Source organism: Protopterus annectens, chromosome 7.part0 (assembly GCF_019279795.1).
Source record: "Protopterus annectens isolate FY-2018-M chromosome 7.part0, PAN1.0, whole genome shotgun sequence".
Lineage (NCBI taxonomy): Eukaryota > Metazoa > Chordata > Ceratodontiformes > Protopteridae > Protopterus > Protopterus annectens.
Genome location: NC_056739.1, coordinates 1,201,605,030 through 1,201,627,132, shown reverse-complemented (window position 1 = coordinate 1,201,627,132; position 22,103 = coordinate 1,201,605,030). Strand labels below are relative to the sequence as shown.

Genomic DNA, 22,103 nt, shown 5'->3' with positions numbered 1-22,103 from the left:
CCAATATATCTCTGTATTTCAGAGTGGGAATAAATATGAATTGTTTAATTATAGACCTATTATTCTCACTTCCATTACAAGAAATGGTATTGAAAGCTGTATAAAAAAACAACTAGAAGCAAACGAAAGTTATGGACCACATCTAGATCTAGTGCAGTTTGGTGTTATAAAGAGTAAATCATCTCTGAATCATCAGATTAGTTTTTATGAAAAAAAATCTTCATTATTAGATTAAGGCAAAAATACTCAGTTGTCTACTTGGATGTAACCAAGGCATATGAGAGATTTATTTGTTTATCTATCTCCAGTAAAAGAATGTACTGAAAAGATAAGACTGAAATTTAATTATTTAAATAGCTAATTGATGGTATTTGGGTCCGATACTAAGTATGAAATAATTTTAGGGAACAATCAACTTGAAATTGTGGAGCAAGTAAAACATCTTGGCAAGTAATAGAAACTGCATTGTCATTTAAATATAATAGAAGTAAAGGCAAATACATTAAGCAGACTGGATTTATTTTCAGTACTATTGAATGTTAGAGTTCTTCCTGTTCTTAAAGTATAATGTATAACTTAAATTAGACTGATTGTAGAATATAATGTCTATATTTTCTCTTTTACTTTGGAAGAAATCACAATTATTGAAGGTGTAGAAAGGATTAATACCATTATCAACCTACCATATTTTAACAGGCTAAAACATCTAAAGCTGCATACAGTTTTGTATAGATATGTTAGGAGTAAGCTTTTTTTAGCATTCAGTACACTTCATGATCTGACATTAAGGGAAAATAAGGGTTATTAATACTTTTACAATATTCTGGATTAAGAGACAGAGGGCTTGATTTAAAGTTAATAATAATACAACTTTAAGAAGAGATCAGTGTATTAAACAAAGTATGCCCAGGCTGTGGAATTGGTCACCTATACAACTGAAACATTCCAATTCAAAAAAACTTGTTTAAAATAAGTTTACATAACTATATTGGTGACTTTATATTCCAGGACTAAATTTGATTGCATTATTAAAGGTCTACTCGACTACTTGTGGCTGTATAGTAAACTATGAACTATATCAGGGCTTACTTGTATGCATTGCAGCAAGTAGTTTGTAGGGCCAATGAAGGCTACCATACAATATCATCAGATTTTTTTTTATAATCTATCCTTTAATTTGTCGAACATTGGCTAAAAGATTTTCTCACCAGCTATCCTAGAGTCACCCTTTATTCAAAGCCTAACAATGTAAAGCAATCAACATGCATTTATTGCAGAAAACATGACTGTGAAACAAACAGAAAGTTATATAAAATACACAGTCTCCTGATAAATTATCAGAGTAGGCTAGATCAAAAATATAAATCTTTAGGGATTATTTGAAGAAAGTAAAGGTGGAACACTCCAAAATATTTTGAAAGTATATTCCAGAGGCATGGACCGTGGATAAAAAAAAACAATTGTCAGATGCTTCCACTCACACCCTAGGAAAGAATAGCAGCCCCAGGGTGGTAGAGAACAATGCACATGGCAGGCAGTAGAATAACTCTTTTAAGTAAGACGAACCCAAGTCATACAGGACCAAAACACCAGTGACAAGATTTTGAATATAATATAAAACCAGACACATGACCAGTGCTACCCCTAAAGATGGACTGATATGTTATCAGCAAAACGTAATCTCACAGTTTTCAGGCACTGATGTGCATTTGTCTGGAAAACCAGGTATGGGACACTGCAACAGTCAGAAAAGGCAGAAGCCAACATGTGGATGACCTGAAAGAGATCTTCTGGAGGTATTAAATGCTTAATCTGGGTAATGTACCTCAAATGATATTTGGATGACTTAATGCCTGCAAACACCTGGTCCCTGAGTGTCAGCTGATCATCAAGGATGACCTAACATTTTGCATTCTGAAACTAGCAGCTTTTGTCATCATAGATGCCAAATGATGCCATCCTTGGAGCAGAATATGTAAAGGGTAGCATGCAGAACTGAAGTCCCAGACATGAAGATGTTGCATGTCAACCAGTGAAGCATAACCTACAAATTATGCACCAGTGAATTTGCACTTGTCATACAAGGAAAAAGATGTGCGGCCCTGTATCAGAAGTATAAATGCAATTGTTTAGCCTCCTGCTTGTGATTAGCTTTCCTTGGACATCATGAACATTGTGGATAGTAATGGGCTCACAACTAAGGGAACAGAGTGGAGGAAGTCCCCTCTTCAGTGGATAAAAATCAAAAGTATTAAGATGGGTACCTACAGACATGCAAGAATCAAAATGACTTCTAGTAATCAAGGAAAGACCACAAAAAGAACTGAGAGACACAGTCAAGATACTGTGGTTGTCAGTGTCAGATTTTGCATAGAGAGATCCAGTAGGACTCTTGGCAACTGAAACTATTGATGTCCTTTCATCAATAGATCATCTACTATCACGCTATGGCAGTCTTGGTGTTACTGAAAGTGAAAACACTGGAGTGAAAAGATGTCATGAGTTTGTGAGTTGTTAAATGCCACTGAAGCGCTGCATAAAATACCTTGTTAATAACTTTGCCTAAAAACGTAAGAGATGCATAATAGATTACTGAAGTCCAACCAATGTTTTCTGAAAACTGAGATGGCAAATGTCTCCTTTAAAACAAATGGAGAAACTCTGCACTCACAGATTTCAGTTTGATAAATTACTGGACTCAGTAAGTCCAGGCCGATTAGAGCCTTTCTAGGACACACATTAGGTCTTCAAATTCCAAGGTGCATTCTAAAATAAAAGACACAGTCTTATTGTAACTTGGAAGTCAAACCTCCCTCACTTCAAGCTGACTAACAAATCACCCACAAAAGTTCAAAAATGCAATACTGTTGTAATAGTGTTAACACGATCTGTGAAAAACTGAGTGTCAAACATACATGGCTTTAATATAAGGTCTTTCTTGGTACAGAGGAAGCCTGGGCTAGATAGTCTGTTCTTCAACCACAAGGGCCTAGCTAGTCACTTTCCTGTTGTTGTCATCTTTTCAGACAAAAACGGTGCCTGCTTATGAGAGCTGTGGGACTGGTAATAAATGGTATTTTCCCTCAGTTTTTCACATTGTCAAGGATTTCTCCTCCTATGTTTCAGACTTGTCCCGCCTGCTGCAAGAAGCACTGCTGAAAATCAAACCATGACTCGTGGTCTCCAAGAGGAACAGAACATGCATTCCATGAGGGCAAACAGGTCCAGAGTGGACGATAATGAGTTATTATAGTCAAGAGTTAATCCTTTCAAAGTCCTGCACTAATATTCCAAAAAGAGCTGATGGAATATGGAAGACAAAGAAGTTCTCACGTTATAGCAGTCTATCATCTCAACCATCAGAAGGACTGATACAAGACAGCTACACAACAAAGTGGGTCAGGAAAGTGTCAGACCAACATAGGGGTTCTACCACCAAGTCTACAATCATAACACCAATTTAAATATCAAGACCAGAGTATGGCCAGATGATAGTTTGCAGGGATAATAGACTGAACAAGCCTAAATATGTCCATAATACTGAGTAATTCTTTTGTTAAAGCTACAATTTCCTCATTGATCAAAGTTATGAAGTCAGTAAGAATCAAAAAACACTTGATATCATAATGTACAGGTGATAAAAAAAACTCTTGCAAGAAAGTTGTCACAAAACCATGAGGATGGTACATGAATAGAATGCTACAGTTTGTTCCTGCATGGATTACATACTTTGAGAGGTTGGTAGTGTCAGTGGCAACCTAGAACAGTTATACCTGTAATCTAAAGCAAATGGCAAGCACCAATTCTTTCCTTTTCAGGACATCAAATTGTGGTACCCAGTGGCACAAAACTTTGATAATTGTGAGGTGAAGTTCTTTTCATTCAAGTATCCATTTTAAATGACAGGCCAGCATCATTTCACAAATCAGATATGATCATTTTTTAATGGATGAATATTGAATTTATATATATATATATATATATATATATATATATATATATAGAGCTGCTATACAGGACCAAAGGAGAGTAGGTCCCTTGAAGAAATATTTATTTGTTTGTTTATTTATTTATTTATTTATTTATTTATGTTGTTGTTTACCAGAGTAGTCCTACCCTCAATTGTTACATGATCTCACATTGCTTCCATTGCACAGGTCAACTAACAGAGATATTGGTGGAAGCACACACTTTTGTATTGAAACTGGAATTTCAGAAGCAGTCTGTCAAAACACATACCTCCTTCCATTGTCAGACAAACTAAACCGTCAATCATCTGACATGTTTATATATAATTCATACACACACACACACACACACACACACACACACACACACACACACACACACACACACCCACACATCCATTTCTTCACCTGGTGAGAGTCACAGTGGCATCAAGCTGAGCAACATAAAACAGACTTAGCTGAGCAACATAAAACAGACTTCAATGTATTCCTTCATCCCTTTGTGCATAATAAATACCTGGAAGTACAATAATTTCTGCACCCTGAACTCTCCTTAATGCCTTACTGTTTAAACCGAGAAAATGTTCTAGTCTTCTTTGTGTACAGCTGCATCCTACATTCTAGTTTTCTTTGTGTAACACTGTATACAATGTTCTAGTCTTTGTGTACCACTGCATACTATGTTCTAGCCTTCTTTGTGTACCACTGTATTCCATGGTCTAGTCTTCTTTGTGTACCACTGTATACCACATCCTAGTCTTTTTTGTGTACCACTGTATACCACGTTCTACTCTTCTTTGTGTACTGCTGCATATCACTTTCTAGTCCTCTTTGTGTACCACTGTATAGCACATTCTAGTCTTCTTTGTGTACCACTGCATACCATGTTCTAGTCTTCTTTGTATACCACTTTATATCACATTCTAGTCCTTTTTGTGTACCACTGTATACGATATTCTACTCTTCTTTGTGTACTGCTGCATACCATATTCTAATTCTCTTTGTGTACCACTGTATACCACGTTCTAGTCTTCTTTGTGTACAGCTGCATACCATGTTCTAGTCTTCTTTGAGTACCGCTGTATACCACATTCTAGTCTTTTATGTGTACCGCGGTATACCACAAGCTTTCTTCTGTACTGGGCACATTAGGCCATGCTGCATTCAGTGACTAAGCATTGACTAAAAAGTTGTTGATAATGTTAGTCAACCTTTAATGATAGATAGATAGATAGATAGATAGATAGATAGATAGATAGATAGATAGATAGAGATATGTATTTAGATAGTTCTAGATGTAGATGTATAGGTATAGACAAAAATATACAGACATATACACACATTGCATTTGAACTTGTGATGCTGGTCCTGGGTAAAAAAATAATTCACAATGGACCCTCATAACAAATAACTTAACACATCACTGAATAGAGGATACCTGTCTTTTACTGAGTCCAGTATTTTACAGACTTTCAGACTAATTTAAGAGAATTAGTTTACTTGAAGCCATGTTTGTCACATCTTGCAGCTTTACTCTTTTGAGACTACAGAACTTTGGAGATAATGAATGTTTTCCCTTACCACCAAGGTACCACGTACATGTAACGTGACAGGGTAGTGGAAAGTGAACAGGGGCTTGACTTCTGCCAAAACACATTGACGTTACTGTCACTTGTCTTATGTGCATTAAGAAGACGATGAGGCTTAGGTGCTCATTTAAGTAGTTTATTGTATACAAACACATCAGGATGGATGGCAGGAACATTGAACTTAAAGTATCTAACTAACTGACTGACTGCATGACATGATTGACTTACATCTCACTCTGGCTGCTCACTCAGAATGGCACACTTGCTTGCGCTTGCTCAGTACTTATATGCATGTGCCCACTGACCAGAATGCTACATAAAGGTATATTACACAGTCTGATCTACATCCTCCATCTTTACTGAGCTGTCTCATAAAAACAATGACATTTCAATAGGCATGCAATTATACAGACACTAATAAAGAAAACAACAGTCATGTCCAGATTGCAGTGTATCTGGAACTCGGTTTCGAGATTCAACCTGATCTCGTAACATAAGAGTTAGGACTAGATTTAGCAACAGGGACAGTCATTGGCGAATGTTATCCTTGGGGACTTTTGGGGACTTTCATCAGGAACAGGGATTGCTGACAGAATGTTCTCTGGAAGAGGAACATTGGACAAGTCACTCTGAGAACTAGAATCTTTGTCACAGGCAAGATGCTATAATACTGGTTCGGACACTGGTAACAAATGCTTCCAGTTTCGTTTGAATTCCATTCCTTGTGATTCCACAATGTACAGTCTTGGCTGTTGACACAAACTTTTCACAAATCCGATATGATCTAAACATTTTGACATCTGCAGCCTCACTATCTCCCCCTTTCTGAATGAACTAAACAATTTGCTGGTTAAATCATAGTAAGACTTCTGGGACAAATGCTTCTTCAACAGTTGGACTTTTACTGCTTTGCTGTTTTTAGCACATGGAGCCAATAAATTACTGCTGATTGGTAGTATGGTTCTGGTTTGTCTCGACATAAGTCTTTGTGCAGGTGAACCAATATAATTATCATGAGGAATGTTTCTGGCATTTAACAAGTTTAGAAAAACATTGGTATTGTCATGTCTGGATTTCTCTAAAGCTGTTTTACACTTTGAACTGCATGTTCGGCCAAGCCGTTCAATTGAGGATATATAGGACTACTCATACTACAAAGTCCCACATTTCAGAAAACTTCTTGAACTGATGACTTGTAAACTGTGCACCATTGTCAGAAATAACTCTGTGTGGACTACCATGGACAGAAAAATGATGCTTCAACTTAGTAGTGACAGTGCTGGAAGTTAGGTTGGGAAGTAGGTTAATCTTGAACCAATTTGAAAAAGAGTCTACCAACACCAGTGTTGACCATTCCACTCAAAGATATCTGTGGCTACTGTTGACCAAGGTAGTTCAGGAATCTGGCTTAACTGAAGTGGTTCTTTCTGTTGATATGGCTTTGTACTGTTACATACTGAACAAGATGAAAGTACTTTCTCAATATCTCTTGACATCGAAGGCCAGAATACTAGACCTCTTGACTTCATTTGTTAGAATCAGTTCCTGGGTGGCCACCATGCAAAATCTGAATGTACTGTTGTTGCAAGGACTTTAGAACGGTCACTTTAGGACCTTTCATGATGATACCATTGTCTGACAAAATCTCAGCTCTGTATGGAAAATATGGCTACCCTTCCAATGGTAAACAAGATTGGTTGGAAGGCAATCCTCGACTGATAAAGTGGATGAGCTTCTGGAGAACTGGATCTGAAGCTGTGTGAGTTCTGAGCTCATCAAGACATGTGGAATTAAAATTTCTCACTTCCATGACCTCAAAATCAAGTTGCCCATTGTTATGCTGTTCTGTGGTTTTTCTGGGTGATCTGGATAAGGTATCAACAAGATAAAGAAGTTTGCCTTTTGTGTAAACAAGATTGAAGTTTTACTTCTGCAATTTGAGCATCATGCTTTGCAGTCTGGTTGGAGCTATGTGTGTAGGCTTACTCAAAATAGTGACTAAAAAGTTGGTGATCAGTTTTGATCTGGATAGGTTGACCATAAATATAAACATGCAAACACAAGTGCCAAAAGCTCTTTCTCAATCTGAGCATATTGCATCTCAGTCTGGGTAAGAGTTCTCGATGTATAAGCTACTGGTGTACCCTATTGAAGAATAACTGCACCTAGACCAAACTTAGAAGCACCACAGAAAAGAGTAACTGGTTTGTGCACATCATAGTAGCTGAGAGTTGGTGGGCTGGCAATCTTCTGTTTCAGGACATCAAATACTCTTTGGTGCTATTCTGACCATGACCAAACTACATCTTTGCACGTCAGCTATCTTAGCGATGCTGAAAGTTGGCTTAAATCTGGAATGAACTTGCCTAGATAGTTGACCATGCCAAGAAAATGCTGTAGGACTTGAACATTGTCTGGAGCTGGCATCTCGAGAATTGCTGTTTGCTTGGAAGGATCTGGTCATAAGCCTGAACTGGTAAACAAGTGATCAACATAAGTTACTTCTCATAACCTGAGCTTGCACTTCTGAGGATTCAGCTTAAGATTCACTTCACAAGCTCTTTCCAGAACTTTCTGTCATATTCGACTTCACCATTGCCTACTACTAGAAAACCATCTGCTATAATAGCATATGGATAGCTAGAAAAAATTTGCTCCATCGCACAATGAAAGACTCCACTGACAGAATTTATTCCAAACGGCATTCTCAGAAATCTGTATCTTCCAAATGATGTACCAAATCTGGTTAACAATGAAGATTTTTGGTTAAGCAAAATTTGCCAAAATGAACTCTTTGCATCTGAGACAGCTCACCTTTGACTCTGTTCTGCATAGCTACTGGAACTTTCCATGGTGGTCTGATAACTGGGATGACCTCTGGGTCCGACTTCATAAAGTACACAACTGGTAGTGCACAGTGGTGCAGCGGTTAACATTGTCCCCTCACAGCAAGAGGTTCTCTGGTTAGATTCTTGGCTGGGGTGCCTTCTGTGTGGAGTTTGCATGTTCTCCCTGTGTTCACATGGGTTTTCTATGGGTACTCCAGTTTCCTTGCACATTCTAAAGACATGCTTCTGGAGCATTTCTCCCTGGGCCTCCACTGAAAATAGGCTCTGTCCTAGTCGGACTTTTCCTGGTCAACAAATGTTAAATAAATAGTTTGCCTAGTTTGTCTGCAAAAATATCAGCATACTCAGAAAAAATAGTTTGGGTGAAATTTGAGTTGTTGTCATGCAGGCTTACATGGTGGACTACTTTATTAAATGAAAGCAGTCCCATTTTCCAACTGTCTCTGAGGCCTAATAATGACTGCATGTGTCTCTTGACTATGTAACACTAAGTCATAGCTGTTCCCAGCAGAGTAACATGAAAGCACTACTGAGCCTTTGATTTGAATCTCTTCACCACCATAAGCAACAAGCTTCACACAATTTGTTAAATCAAGTTGTTCTATAGCTTTTACTCTAGCAAACACTTCTGCTGTCATAACATTGCACTTTGAGCCAGTATCTACTTTGAGTTCTGTGGGATTCCTATTAATCCAAACAGTACAAAATATTTTGTTCTTTGTCCACAAATCTACTGCATTGACTGTTTCACCAAGCAAAGACACACCATCGAAATAAATGTAGAGCTGAAGCTTTCTAATTGATCAACTTGCCTCTTGGAATGCCCTCCCTTAATATAAGAATGTGCCTTATTTGATTTACAAAACCTTTTGAAATTATTCCACTTATTGCAAGAATGACACAGCTGACCAAAAGCTAAGCACTTTCCTCGTTTGGGTTCATGATTTCTATCACAATTATGACAGTTGACAATAAAATTTGGTACTGCAGCTTACCTCGTTGATTTATAGTTGGTATTAAAAGTGGAGAAAACCATGAACCCTTTTGATTTTATAGAGTGTGCCCTGGGGTTTTGTAGGAAATACACCCTTAGGCTTGCTGCATACTATCTACATGAGCTGTGGAAGGTACTGGAAGGCTTGTTTTCTCATTTGTAAGCATACTTCTGTGCCTTTCTGCAAGCTCGTATATCTGACAAATCTCAATGGCCTTATTTAACATCATATGACTGTCTCAAAGCAAAATCTTTCTCACTGTGTCATTATTAATACCACACATGCCTGTCCTTTATCAATTCATCTCTCAAATCACCAAATCTGCACATTTTAGCCTTATTTCTCAAGTCAGTTATATATGCTGCAAAAGTTTCACCAGACTTTTGATTCCTTGTGTAAAATAAGTGCCTTTCCATTGTGATATTCATTTGGGGGTTACACATTTCTCTAAATTTATGCTTAAGCACTCTGGGTCTTCCCCCGTTTCAGCTGGTACCACTATATGGTGGTCATCTGCCTCCCCTGCAGACACAGCAGGTGCATACACAAATGAACTCTCTTTCAATGGCCTCTGAACCAGGTACATTAATCAGAATAAATCAGTGACAGCTGGTGACTTCAAATCTAAGGGGACCTGCAGGAGACAGCTGAATGGGTGGGGCCAACAGGAAGCAGTGTGGCCAACTAGAAAGGGTGGAGCTATGCTAAAAAACGCAAAAAATGGAACTTTAATTGAATACGCTGCCCTGGTTGCCACTACCAAACCGTCATTATGAGAGTCCAATCAAGACAAAATGAATTGTAGAAGAAAAAAATATTTTAATGCATTGGTTACATGACAGCTTACTTAATATCTAGATGGAAACAAAAAGGTTGCGAGACATGAAAAAATGCATTACTTTTTAAATACATTACTGGAATGCCAGTCAAAATCAAGTATAAAAAAACAAGCAGCACTCAACTCATACCACTTCTCCTTGCGCTGCAGTTCTAATTATAATTTATATTCAGCTTTATAAAAGCACCAAATAACATGCTGAAAGTAGCAATACCTCCACTTGTAAAAAATGTTTCTTATCCAAAAAAGACCTGCTGCCTGACAACTATCTACTTGTTTCATGGGGAAAACATGATCAAGTTAAAAAAATGAACAGCAAACAAGAAACAAGCTCAAGATAAATTGCCTAAAGGATTACTGCACAGGTTATGGATCACACATGATAGATTGGCATTCTGTTTAGTTTATGAGTAAAGCCTGCAAAGATGACTGCAAGTCTCCAAGAAATGTAATGAGCTTCTGAAAATACTTTAATCCTGTCCTTTATTACAAATACTCTCATATGCATTTCAATACCTCAGGCTTATACACTATCTAGTTATGTAAATATTCTCTGCATGGCAACAACATAAAGACTTTCAATGTTGGTAATTCTTTAACAGTATGCTTATTAAAGCTTACTTGTATCTTTCAGTCTCAGACAAGCTTACCTGATGATCATTAAAGCATTGCTACTTAAACACAGAGCAACAGGCACTGCAACAACATGCATTTTCTGAATAAGAAACATAAATCAACAGTATAAAAATATGACAAAAAAAACAGAGCATTCTGCAAAATCAAGGACAGACAAAAAGCCAATGTAGTACCTGTGTCTACCTGGATGGGGTGATACTATGCACACTTACACTGCATAACTGTTCCTTGCCTTGCTTGGACACATCGAGCCACTACGTGGGGGAGTGGGGTGCAACAAGTATGTCACAATTTGAAATGTCTCTTGCTGACTGTGATGGCCCTGACACATATGTCATACTTCTCAGCCTCAGAGCAAGAAATCTGGACAAAGCCATAAAGAGAAGTGGGACAAAGGCCCAAAAATAAGGACAATTTTAAGTATTGCTCTTATAAACTTAGAAAGATAATAAAATAGTAGGTCTTGCATTAGTATGAATTTTCTGAAGGGTATGAAATCTGAAACTCAAATGTCTGTCGTTATTTTCTAACTTCAGTCTTTAATGATTTGCCACTAATTTGCCAGAAAACCACAATTTTATGAAAAACAGACCAAAAATGTGATGGAAAAATATAAAATAGCCACATAATACAGCTGGGAACCTGTCAATGAAGGGACACATTTTAATATTAGTACTGCTATCTTGAGCAGCTGACAAAATAAGATAATCTACATGCATTTCTGAAATTAAAAGTAATCTATAGCTCTGATCATTACAATTATTTATTAATTGGAAACCCTCCACATTTTCTTCCAACATTGCCATTTTGTGGAGGGATTATTAGGGGGAGAGCAACATTTTGAGCCAAAATCAGGGACAGTTGAGAGGTTTGGATATACCTAATTCTTTATAAAGTGATTTATTTGCACTTACCTCTCATCCTCTTAATGCAGAAAATGTGGACAAGGCCAAATTTATTGGGGGAACATACAAACAGTACTAAAAATACTCTTGTATAAACTTAGTTGACAGAACAACAGGTCTTGCTTTAGCATGCATTTTTCTGAAGAGTATGAAGTCTGAAACGCAATGTCTGTCATTATTTAGTGACTTCATTCCTAAATGATTTGCCAGAAAACCACAAATTTTATGAGGAACAAACCAAAAATAAGAAGCAAAAATCTATTCATTCTGTAAAAATCTGGAAAGCTAATAGATATACTTCAGGCAGGCTGTCTGAGTTTGCCACCCTCCCCCCCCTCACAAAATCATGGTCGAATGGGGCCTCGCCCCTGCAGCTATTCCAATGTCCCATTACTTGGCTATTTTGCCCCATTTACCATAAACACTGTAATGTGCATACTGCTTTACTTCTGGAATGATTTGGATTTCATTTAATAGTTTTATTTTACATTTTACATCACAAACACTAATAGACATCTGCTAAACAAAGCAATGCAGTCTCACAATGAAAATAGACTTAGCATTAAAACTTCTCTGCCCTTGAAACTCACATTCTCTGAAACAGCTTTGAAACCCACATTCAAAGAAAATACATCTGGCCAGTGGCAGATAAAGATTTTCAAATCACAGGCCGTTTGCACAGGAAACATACATGTTCTTTGATACACCTTCCTGATGGTATTAAATTATATTCCTCATATAATACAGTACAGCTGTTAGAGGGCATTTTAAATGTATTGTTTTGTACGTTTTTCCAGTAAACAATGAAACAAAATGCATGCACTAGTAATGACAAAACTGCCCAGTTCAGAACATTTTCATCATAAAATTCTACTCAAACTTCTACAATCCACCAGTGTCACTAAATATCCACAATCTCTGCAGAAGTGAAAATCATCTAAATAATTCCACATTAAAGAGATCTGTAACTAATGAACAGGTTGCTGCTAGCAAACAACTTTAATATTTCATTGTTTCATCTACAAATAAATTGCCTGTTGCCGTTGAATAAATTGCCTATGTTACAATAAACAATGATGAGCTAGTAATATTGCAGTGGAGAATGGATAGCAATCTGATAACAGGTTCAGCGTTACTAGGTATTTCAACCAAAGAGGACATTCTCAGGACAGCAACATCCACCCCCTTTAAAAGTACAACACAGTACAGTATCAGCAGTGCACCTATATACTGTGGGAGTAGATCCCACAGCCTTCTGCATCAAAAGCAAGTACACTACCTGTTGTGCTATTAACAATACAAGCAGACTCAGCATAAGCAGCATTAAACTTCTCTTCAAGCTCTCAGCTCCTTGTAAAATCCACTTGACACTCAACTGTAGCTCTCAACTTTGAAGCACAAGAAATCTGGAAAAAGTCAAAATGTATTGGGGTGGGAGTCAAAAGCCAAAAAAACTAGGGACACATTTTAAACATTGCTTGTATAATCTTGGAAAGTTGCTAGAATAAAATGCTGTGTTACCACCATGCATTTCACTGCCAAGTCTTGAACCTTGGACCCTGTGCATTACAGTCAGAGCAACATACCACTATGCCAAATCAGTTGTTTCTCAAAAGACAGGTAGACTGAAACTTAAATGGCTATCATTTACTGAATTCAGTTCTCACCATAGCTCTAAACCTCTTAGCATAAAGCACCTAGACAAAGCCAATAATGGAGAATGCAGCTCCCAAACATATTCAGTGAATTCAGTTCTCACCTTAGCTCTCAAGCTCTTAGCACAAAAAACCTGGGCAAAGCCAATAACAGGGGGAATACACCCCAAAAAATAGGGACACATTTCAAATATTGATCTTATAAACAGAAAATTGCTAGAATAAAAGGTTTTGTTTTACCATGTACTTTCTGAAGAATATGAAGTCTGAAATTCAAATGCCTGTCATTATTCAAAATCCAGAAAACCACAGTCTACATGGTCCCAAGCTACAGGGTTTGAGTCTATCTAGCCACCAGGTATATTTAACTGGGGCATTTCACACACACACACACACACACACACACACACACACACACACACACACACACACACACACACACACACACCATGAAGTCTGTTAATTCAACAGTAGTTTCCTTCCTGCAGCAGTAACTCCACATTCAAGTCCGTTCGTTCAAAGACTTGTCCCTTCCACAGTAAAGCCTGCGAGTACACATGCGAAATGTTCTGGGACTCATGTTTGTTTTCTTTCTGTTTTTTACTTTAATTTTCTTTTTTACTTTTATTTTCTTTTCTTTTTACAGCTGGGGGCTGCAGTCCTGCAGCCCAATACCATGAGACGCCCCTGGAATAAATGCCTTTGTACATGTGTCTTTGCCAGAAAACACAGCCTGTATGAAAATATTGTATTCCTGCTCAAACACTCTCCAATTTTCTGCAATACTGTTATCAAACACAAAGGGTGCAGATCTGCAAAATCCTTCTCCCATGCCCACAGATTATAGTAAAACACAATACCATCTTGGCCCTTGTAATTATGTACGAACATGCACACACACCAGGTACTTGTAATAATATTCCAATCCACCGTAAACTCTTCGAAAGACTGTACTCTGTGAAATATTCTTTGAAATAAGTGTACTTTGCAAAATAACTGCACAGCAATACTGCACACACTTGCAAACACTTTACACACTTTAAATACTTTGAGTAGCTTTAGTTAATGTGAAAAAGTAGCACATAGTGAAAAAGTACAGTAATTTTCCCTTTTTTGTACATTTTATGCTATTTGGATATTGTTTCAAACATTCTCTTAATTATTTCAAAGATTTTTATCAAGTCGCAATTTCGGACAGTTCGTTTAATAAGAAATTCGTTTTGAGTGCTCTGAGTGCTTATTTTATATTTGTAGTGAAAGAAATCATTTAAGCGAGTTTTAGTACCTGGAATTTGTTTCTGACCTGTTTCACGAGTCGTTTGAGCAGTAAGGATGATCCACTCCAATATATTCCTCCAACTTTAACCGCTTGCCTTGCGGCTGTGACTCCGGATCCCATTCTGACATCATGTTGCTTGTCTTATGTGCATTAAGAAGACGATGAGGCTTGGGTGTCCATTTAAGTAGTTTATTGTGTACAAACACATCAGGATGGATGGCAGGAACATTGAACTTAAAGTATCTAACTAACTGACTGACTACATGCATGCATGCTCTCACTCTGGCTGCTCACTCAGAATGGCACTCTTGCTTGCACGTGCTCAGTACTTATATGCATGTGCCCACTGACTGGAATGCTTCTTAAAGGTATACCTCACACACTGATCTACAGTTACTACTATAAGTTGAGTTTTCATGGTGTTAACATTACTTGGGAAATTTTTTCTGATGTGATGTTTTCAGGTCAATCAGCAACCATGTATGCTTTTACCATCATTGGCAACCAGATACCATTAAAGCATTATGGGGACACATTCCTAATAGAAGTGATTGCACTGGTTTTAGTAACTGTGTTTGTCATGCAATATAATTCCATAAAAGCATAGCTAGAAGCTTTGAAGCCCTGAAAATAAGCAAATTCTGTATGCAAGACTTGGTAAAATGAATAGAAGAAAGTCGATGGTACCTAACAACAGTTTTTTGTGCCTGACATTAACGTTTCCCTACTTCACTGATTGTAACAGTATGCAATGAGTGACTGCAGAGTGCTTTTTGATATAACTGACTGTAGCAGACGATTAAATGGTAAGAGTGAGAATCATGAAACTGTCAGCACACATTAAAAGGGGTAGACTGCTGTGTAAAACTGATTTGTAGGAGAAGCTATTTAATGTACAGTAAGCTGATTAGTGCAAGAAGTGGGGGGGGGGGATTCAACCAAATTGTCTGTATTTTAATTATCCTAGTTACTCATATGCTTTATCTGACATAGCTATCAAGATGAAAACTTTTGTCAACAATGTAAAATCAAGGCTTTAGAGAAAGACATTTTACACTGAAACAGACTTGGCATTCAAGTATTTGCTTAATGTACTTTAATTAAGATATTACATATTGTTTCCTGTGGACTGACGTCCACAGTAATACTTGTAGATAATTATAGTTTTACACTGCAAATTCCAGGTAAGATGATGACTGTTAAACTTAGCTGGCACGGGTTTGGGTTCTGTTAATTTGAATATGTTTGTTCATATTTTTAAACTCCACGTCTGTATGAACATTTGCTACAAATAACCACTATATTCCGCCTCTACGTAGCTACTGCAAGTTCCTTTAATATACAAAGTGAGGGTGAAAGTGTGCCATTAATTTGTAACTTGCAAAATGAATAATTACTAAAATGACTGAAGAGTGTTCATATTCTCACTTTTATTCTCTTTTTTTCATTCTTTTCATCCTGTTTTAAGCTGGTAGCTGGCAGTGTGGTGATGGCATTTGAAGAGGTATGCCCTGAGAGGATCGACTTGATCCATAAGAACTACCGCAAGTTGTGCAATCTTCTGATTGATGTGGAAGAGTGGGGGCAAGTGGTCATTATTAACATGCTCACCCGCTATGCCAGGACGCAGTTCTTGAATCCTAATCAGAATGTGAGTATAATTGCTTGAAGCCTGAAAAATTCTATGGCAGAGGTAAAAGTAGCCTTTTCACAATCACAGAAAACACTGTAAGTACATATGTGAGATTATATAAACCATGAAACAGAGAAAATAGGAGTAAATGCCAGCCTCATGCAATACATTTCCCTCAGGAGATGCATTGTCACACAACTGGTGTAGACTTGGGAACAATAAATGGCCACAGCTGATTGTCCACATTTAGCAAACAGTTATATTTAGGAAAATTATGTAGCCATAATAGCAGGAGCCCTCATACTTACAGTCAGCTTTTGAGACATTTCTGCTGGCTCAGCTGCATTTTTTTACATTTGTTAAACAGGAAAACCCACTAGCCACAAATGCCTGTGTTCCAGATCAGCCTGGAAGTATTATTTGAGTGCCTTTCTTGAGAGTAACATAGTTTATAAAGGGAATGTGAGATTATCAAATCTGTGACAATAGGATAACGCTTGTTTGAAACCCACAACCTTAGCCATCTAAGCTAAAATGTCCAAGTTTTAATAGAAGCTGCATGCAGAGCAGTACTGAAAAAGTAAACAGGGATGCAAGTGAAATTGTTAATCAAATTAGCTTTGGCTGACATTTTTAACAGTTCTGCCACAGATGCCATTGGTTATCATACACCATTTGTTGTTGCACTGAGAACAGCAAACAGCATTGCTAACACTGTAAAAAAAAAAAACTAGGCAAGTTACATTTCAGGTGTTATCTTCAGTCCCGACTAGTGCCAACAAAATCCTGTACAATAAGAAGTAACTGGAATTCAGTGCAATAAATACCGTGTCTCTTTAGCTTATTGAATGTCTGCTGATAAGTAAAACATTAAATATTATGTAGTAGAAATATCTAAATGTAGTAATGTGAATTGTTGTATATGTTAGATGTTTGCACATAGAGCCTCAAGTAACATAATTTTGTTCAGTTGCACTAGTTGTGGCGTCTGAATGACACTAAAGTTTACTTTGATGTCGACTTTGACAGTCGCTGACTGCCCAGCAGTGTCTAGAAAGTTTCTTTTTGTGACTCTATGCACAGTACTTCACTGTTTTTAAATATCACTCGCATGATCATTTCTGCATAACTTATAGAAGCTATTGCCTATCAGGTTAGGGCTTCCTCCCAGAAGCATTGGTAAAAGTAATATTCTAGAACATGGCCAAGTACAACTGTGGTTGACAGTTGTAATAGCTTCAGCTAGAATTTGACTACTTAGCAGATTCAACTGGATTACTGGCTGTTATTTGATACCAGGCTATTAATTAGTGACATTAATTTTGGTGACATAACATTTTGCCATACTTCTAACAAGAAGTCATATTTACTACAGTTATTTTTAACAACTAACATTAATGGTATGCAGTAAGGTAGGCATAGAAGACTGTTATTCAGGAGGTTTAATACATAACACTCAGAGTAAGATGTGGAGTAAACTTCATGAGGTCTTATTGCAAACTGAACTGTCTGCAAATGCAGTGTACTACACCACATGCTAATGTAGCTAGTTCATTAGGATTTAAAAGTATAACACCCTTATTAAAGCTGTCACCATTTTTAAACCTAAAAAGTATAGTGTGTGTGTGTGTGTGTGTGTGTGTGTGTGTGTGTGTGTGTGTGTGTGTGTGTGTGTGTGTGTGTGTGTGTGTGTGTGTGTGTGTGTGTGTGTGTGTGTGTGTGTGTGTGTGTGTGTGTGTGTGTGTAGGATTGGTATAATGCTTAAGGTCTTCGTTACTTAGTGATACAAGGGTAACACTTTGATTCTGACCTCTGGTCTCTGACTAGACTTATAACAGTCTGCAGACTGGCAGCCTACCATTTGCATGTGAGCGATATATATACACACACATACACACACATATATATATATATATATATATATATATATATATATATATATATATGTGTGTGTGTGTGTGTGTGTGTGTGTATTTATATATACAAAAACATTTCCACAGCATTGGATATACCATGGAACACAGTGAAGACTGTCATCAAAAAGTGGAGAAAATATGGGACAACAGTGACATTGCAAAGAACTAGATGTCCCTCCAACACTGATGAAAACACAAGACAAAAACTGGTCAGGGAGACTGGCAAGAGACCTACAGCAACACTGAAGGAGCTGTAGGATTTTCTGGCAAATACTGGTTGTGTACTACATGTGACAACAATCTCCCATATTCTCCATATGTCTGGGTTATGGGGTAGGGTTGCAAGACGGAAGCCTTTTTTTCCACAGAAAAACAGCCAGGCCCGGCTAAAATTTGCAAAACAATACATCAAGTCTCCCAAAAGTATGTGGGAAAATGTGTTATGGTCTGATGAGACCAAGGTTGAACTTTTTGGCCACAATTCCAAAAGGTACATTTGGCCCAAAAACAACACTCCACATCACCAAAAGAACACCATCCCCACAGTGAAGCATGGTGGTGGCAGTATCATGCTTTGGGGTTGCTTTTCTTCAGCTGGAACTGGGCTTTTAGTCAAGGTGGAGGGAATTATGAACATTTCCAAGTACCAATCACTTTTGGCCCAAAACCTTCAAGCGTCTGCTAGAAAGATGAAGATGAAGAGGAATTTCACCTTTCAACACGACAATGACCCCAAGCATACATCCAAATCAATAAATATAATGACTTCCCCAGAAGAAAATTAAAGTTTTGGAATGGCCCAGCCAGAGCCCAGACCTAAATCCAATACAACATTTGTGGGGTGACCTGAAGCAGGCTGTGCACAAGAGATGCCCTTGCAATCTGACAGATTTGAGTGCTTTTGCAAGGAAGAGTGGGCAAATATTGCCAAGTCAAGATGTGCCATGCTGATAGGCTCCTACCCAAGAAGACTGAATGCTGTAATTAAATCAAAAGGTGGTTCAACAAAGTATAGGTTTAAGGGTGTGCACACTTATGCAACCAGCTTATTGTATGTTTTTTATATTTTCCCCCTAACAGATTTGCTTTTCAATTGAATTGTAAAGCTTATAGGTCACATTAAAGGTGGGAAAAGTTTTGAAGTGATTTATTGTGGTCACATTTTTTATATCACAAAAACCTGGCATTTTAACAGGGATGTGTACACATTTTATATCCACTGTCTAGTGCATATATATGGGTCCCCTTCACATGATCGACTATTCATAAAGTTGAAATTCATATGGCCGAGACCATATGATCGACTTTTGAAAAGCCGACCATGGGGAACCGCTATCTCTGTACTGGAATGGGAAAATTTCCCTCTTCTGCACTGTATGGCTATCTCAGAGTTGGTATATTTAAGTTACGAGGGGTGTGGGGGGCAGATCCCCCCCACAGGGGGGGTGCAGGAGGGCTTGCCCTCCTGGTAACAGTCAGTCTTAAGGTAAGTGTCCATTGTGTTTTTTGTGTTTACTTTACATGGTTGGCTTTCCGAAAGTTGATCATATGGTCTCGGCTGTATATATATATATATATATATATATATATATATATATATACACATATATATATATATATATATATATATATATATATATATTTATATTTATATATATGAGGAGCATACATTACCTTGTAAAGATCATCATTATTTATGAATAGTGTGCATTGTTACACTGATCACTATATTTTTAAGTTAAAATATATATATCTGACTATGACCTTAACACTACGCTGCATATATCATGTACAACATGAAAGGGGACATGTTTTGTACACACTGAAAAATGACATTTTCAATAATGCAGTTTCCAGCCTTTGAAATTGTAGAACAGTCCATATATCAGTGGGATTTCTTCAGTAAAAAACAAGTCAAAAAGTCCAACAGTAACCAGGTACCTCTGTGTAGAAACAGAACCAATCCAATAAAAAAAAAGTCATCTTCCTTAGCATTCAATCTGGAAGCTCTATAAACCTGGTTGTGTGCAACATTCCTAAAGGTATACTGAGGATGCATGCTGTCCTTAGACAGTGTGGTAGGTGCCAAGTTTGTAATTTTATCACTTTGGACAGGGAATTTAAACATCCTGATACAGGTGTGATGTATGGATTAAGAATCAGTGCTAGGTGCGATAGTTCGCATGTAGTTTATCTCGCTACTTGTCAAGTATGCAATAAATTCTATGTGGGTAAAACTGACAGATTTCTAAGAGATAGAATTAAGGAACACATTTATCACATTAAGAAGGGTAGTTCATTTAATGCCCTAGCAAAACATGTCAAAGAGATGCATGAACAACATATTTTTAAATTTATGGTGCTAGGAAGATGTTATGAGAATCATAGGGGTGGTGATATTAGGACTCAGACTGAGAACTTAGAGACCAACTGGATTGTCAGATTAAGAGTGAATGCAGGACATGGCCTTAATGACCATGTATCGATGAGACCCATCCTGAAGAATAGACCCTTACGTAGATAGAATATGTTATATGTTCGTGTGGTCTGCAAACTATACATTGCATTTGTGCATCCTTTTTATTCAGATAGGAAATACCATGTATTTTATTGTGGTTACATTTTTATTGTATCTATATACCTTTAAATGTTCTTAACCTTTTTATTATGTGATTTTTGATATAAGCACAGGTGTTTGAGTGTCACTTTATATACATAAATACATACATACATATACATACATTCAGTGAAAGCGCTTGTGTTTGTGTGAATAAATCAGCTGAAGAATCTGGAGCCTTGCCTCTGTTTACTTTTTTTTTTTTTTTTTGTGATTTCTTCAGTGTTTTTCAATATCTTGAGAATTTAACATGGCTATATACACTGGACATTTGGTCTTGCTTTTGAAACAGTATGTGCTGAATTGCTTGTATAACTGGATTCTCAGAACCTCCCAGATTATGCTAAAATTAGATTTTAAATTCTGTCTTGGCTAGAGATTTAGTATGGAGGTGATGAAAAAGTGTAGTGAAAGGGGAAAGCTGGTCTTGGGAATTTCTAAGATTTCTCATTTTTCCTTTTCCAAAATTTCCAATGGATTTTCTATCTTCTAATCCATTTTTGGCAAAAAGCAGAATAAACAGTCACAATAAAATACAGGTATGTAGACAGTTAAGAAGAAATGGCAAGGAGGTTCCAAAAAGTAGTCTTAAACCTCTCAATGTCAAGGAAAGTCCAGCAAGTCTAAATAATTATTCAAGAGACTTTGTGAACCCCTCCTACCCTGGCCTCTTTTTTTCTTCCAGAAAGTATTACTCTCCATTTTTCTCTTTGGGAAAAGACAGTTTCAGATAAATGGGTTCTGAAAATCATTCATCAAGGTTACAGATGACAGCGGGAGGAAATTCCTCCTTTCCAGGATGTCATGCCTCATCCTTCAGATCAGACTGTCTTGTTTCCACTGGTTCTTCATCACATGTTGTCTCAAGGCATGATAGAACTAGTTCCCCCTTCCCAGATAGGAAATGGCTTTTATTCAAGGATGTTCCTAGTGCCAACGAAAGAAAATTCTTGGAGACCATTTCTGGATCTTTCTTTCCTAAACCTCTTTGTGATGGTGCCCAAATTCAGAATGATGTCACTTCACAGCCTGTTACATCTTCTTCCTCTTTCAAGTTTCCTAGCAACACTAGACTTAAAAGATGCTTATCATCGCATCCCTTTTCATCCAGACTTCATATGTTTCTTAAGGGTTTGTGTGTCTAGATGACATTATTTGTGTGTCTGGATCTCATTTTCAGTTCTCTGCTTTACCCTTTGGTCTATCCACCACACTAAGAGTGT

The 22,103-nt window shown here is 37.4% G+C and overlaps 1 protein-coding gene across 4 annotated transcripts in view; it reads left to right on the top strand.

The window, feature by feature from the left end:
* AP3B2 (adaptor related protein complex 3 subunit beta 2) overlaps positions 1–22,103 on the top strand; it is a 905,004-nt gene that overhangs the window by 416,351 nt on the left and 466,550 nt on the right. For all 4 annotated transcript variants that reach the window (XM_044077817.1, XM_044077816.1, XM_044077814.1 and 1 more), the window contains exon 7: positions 16,183–16,365. In XM_044077817.1, the coding sequence (XP_043933752.1) occupies positions 16,183–16,365 (183 nt within the window). The remainder of the gene's footprint in view (positions 1–16,182; positions 16,366–22,103) is intronic.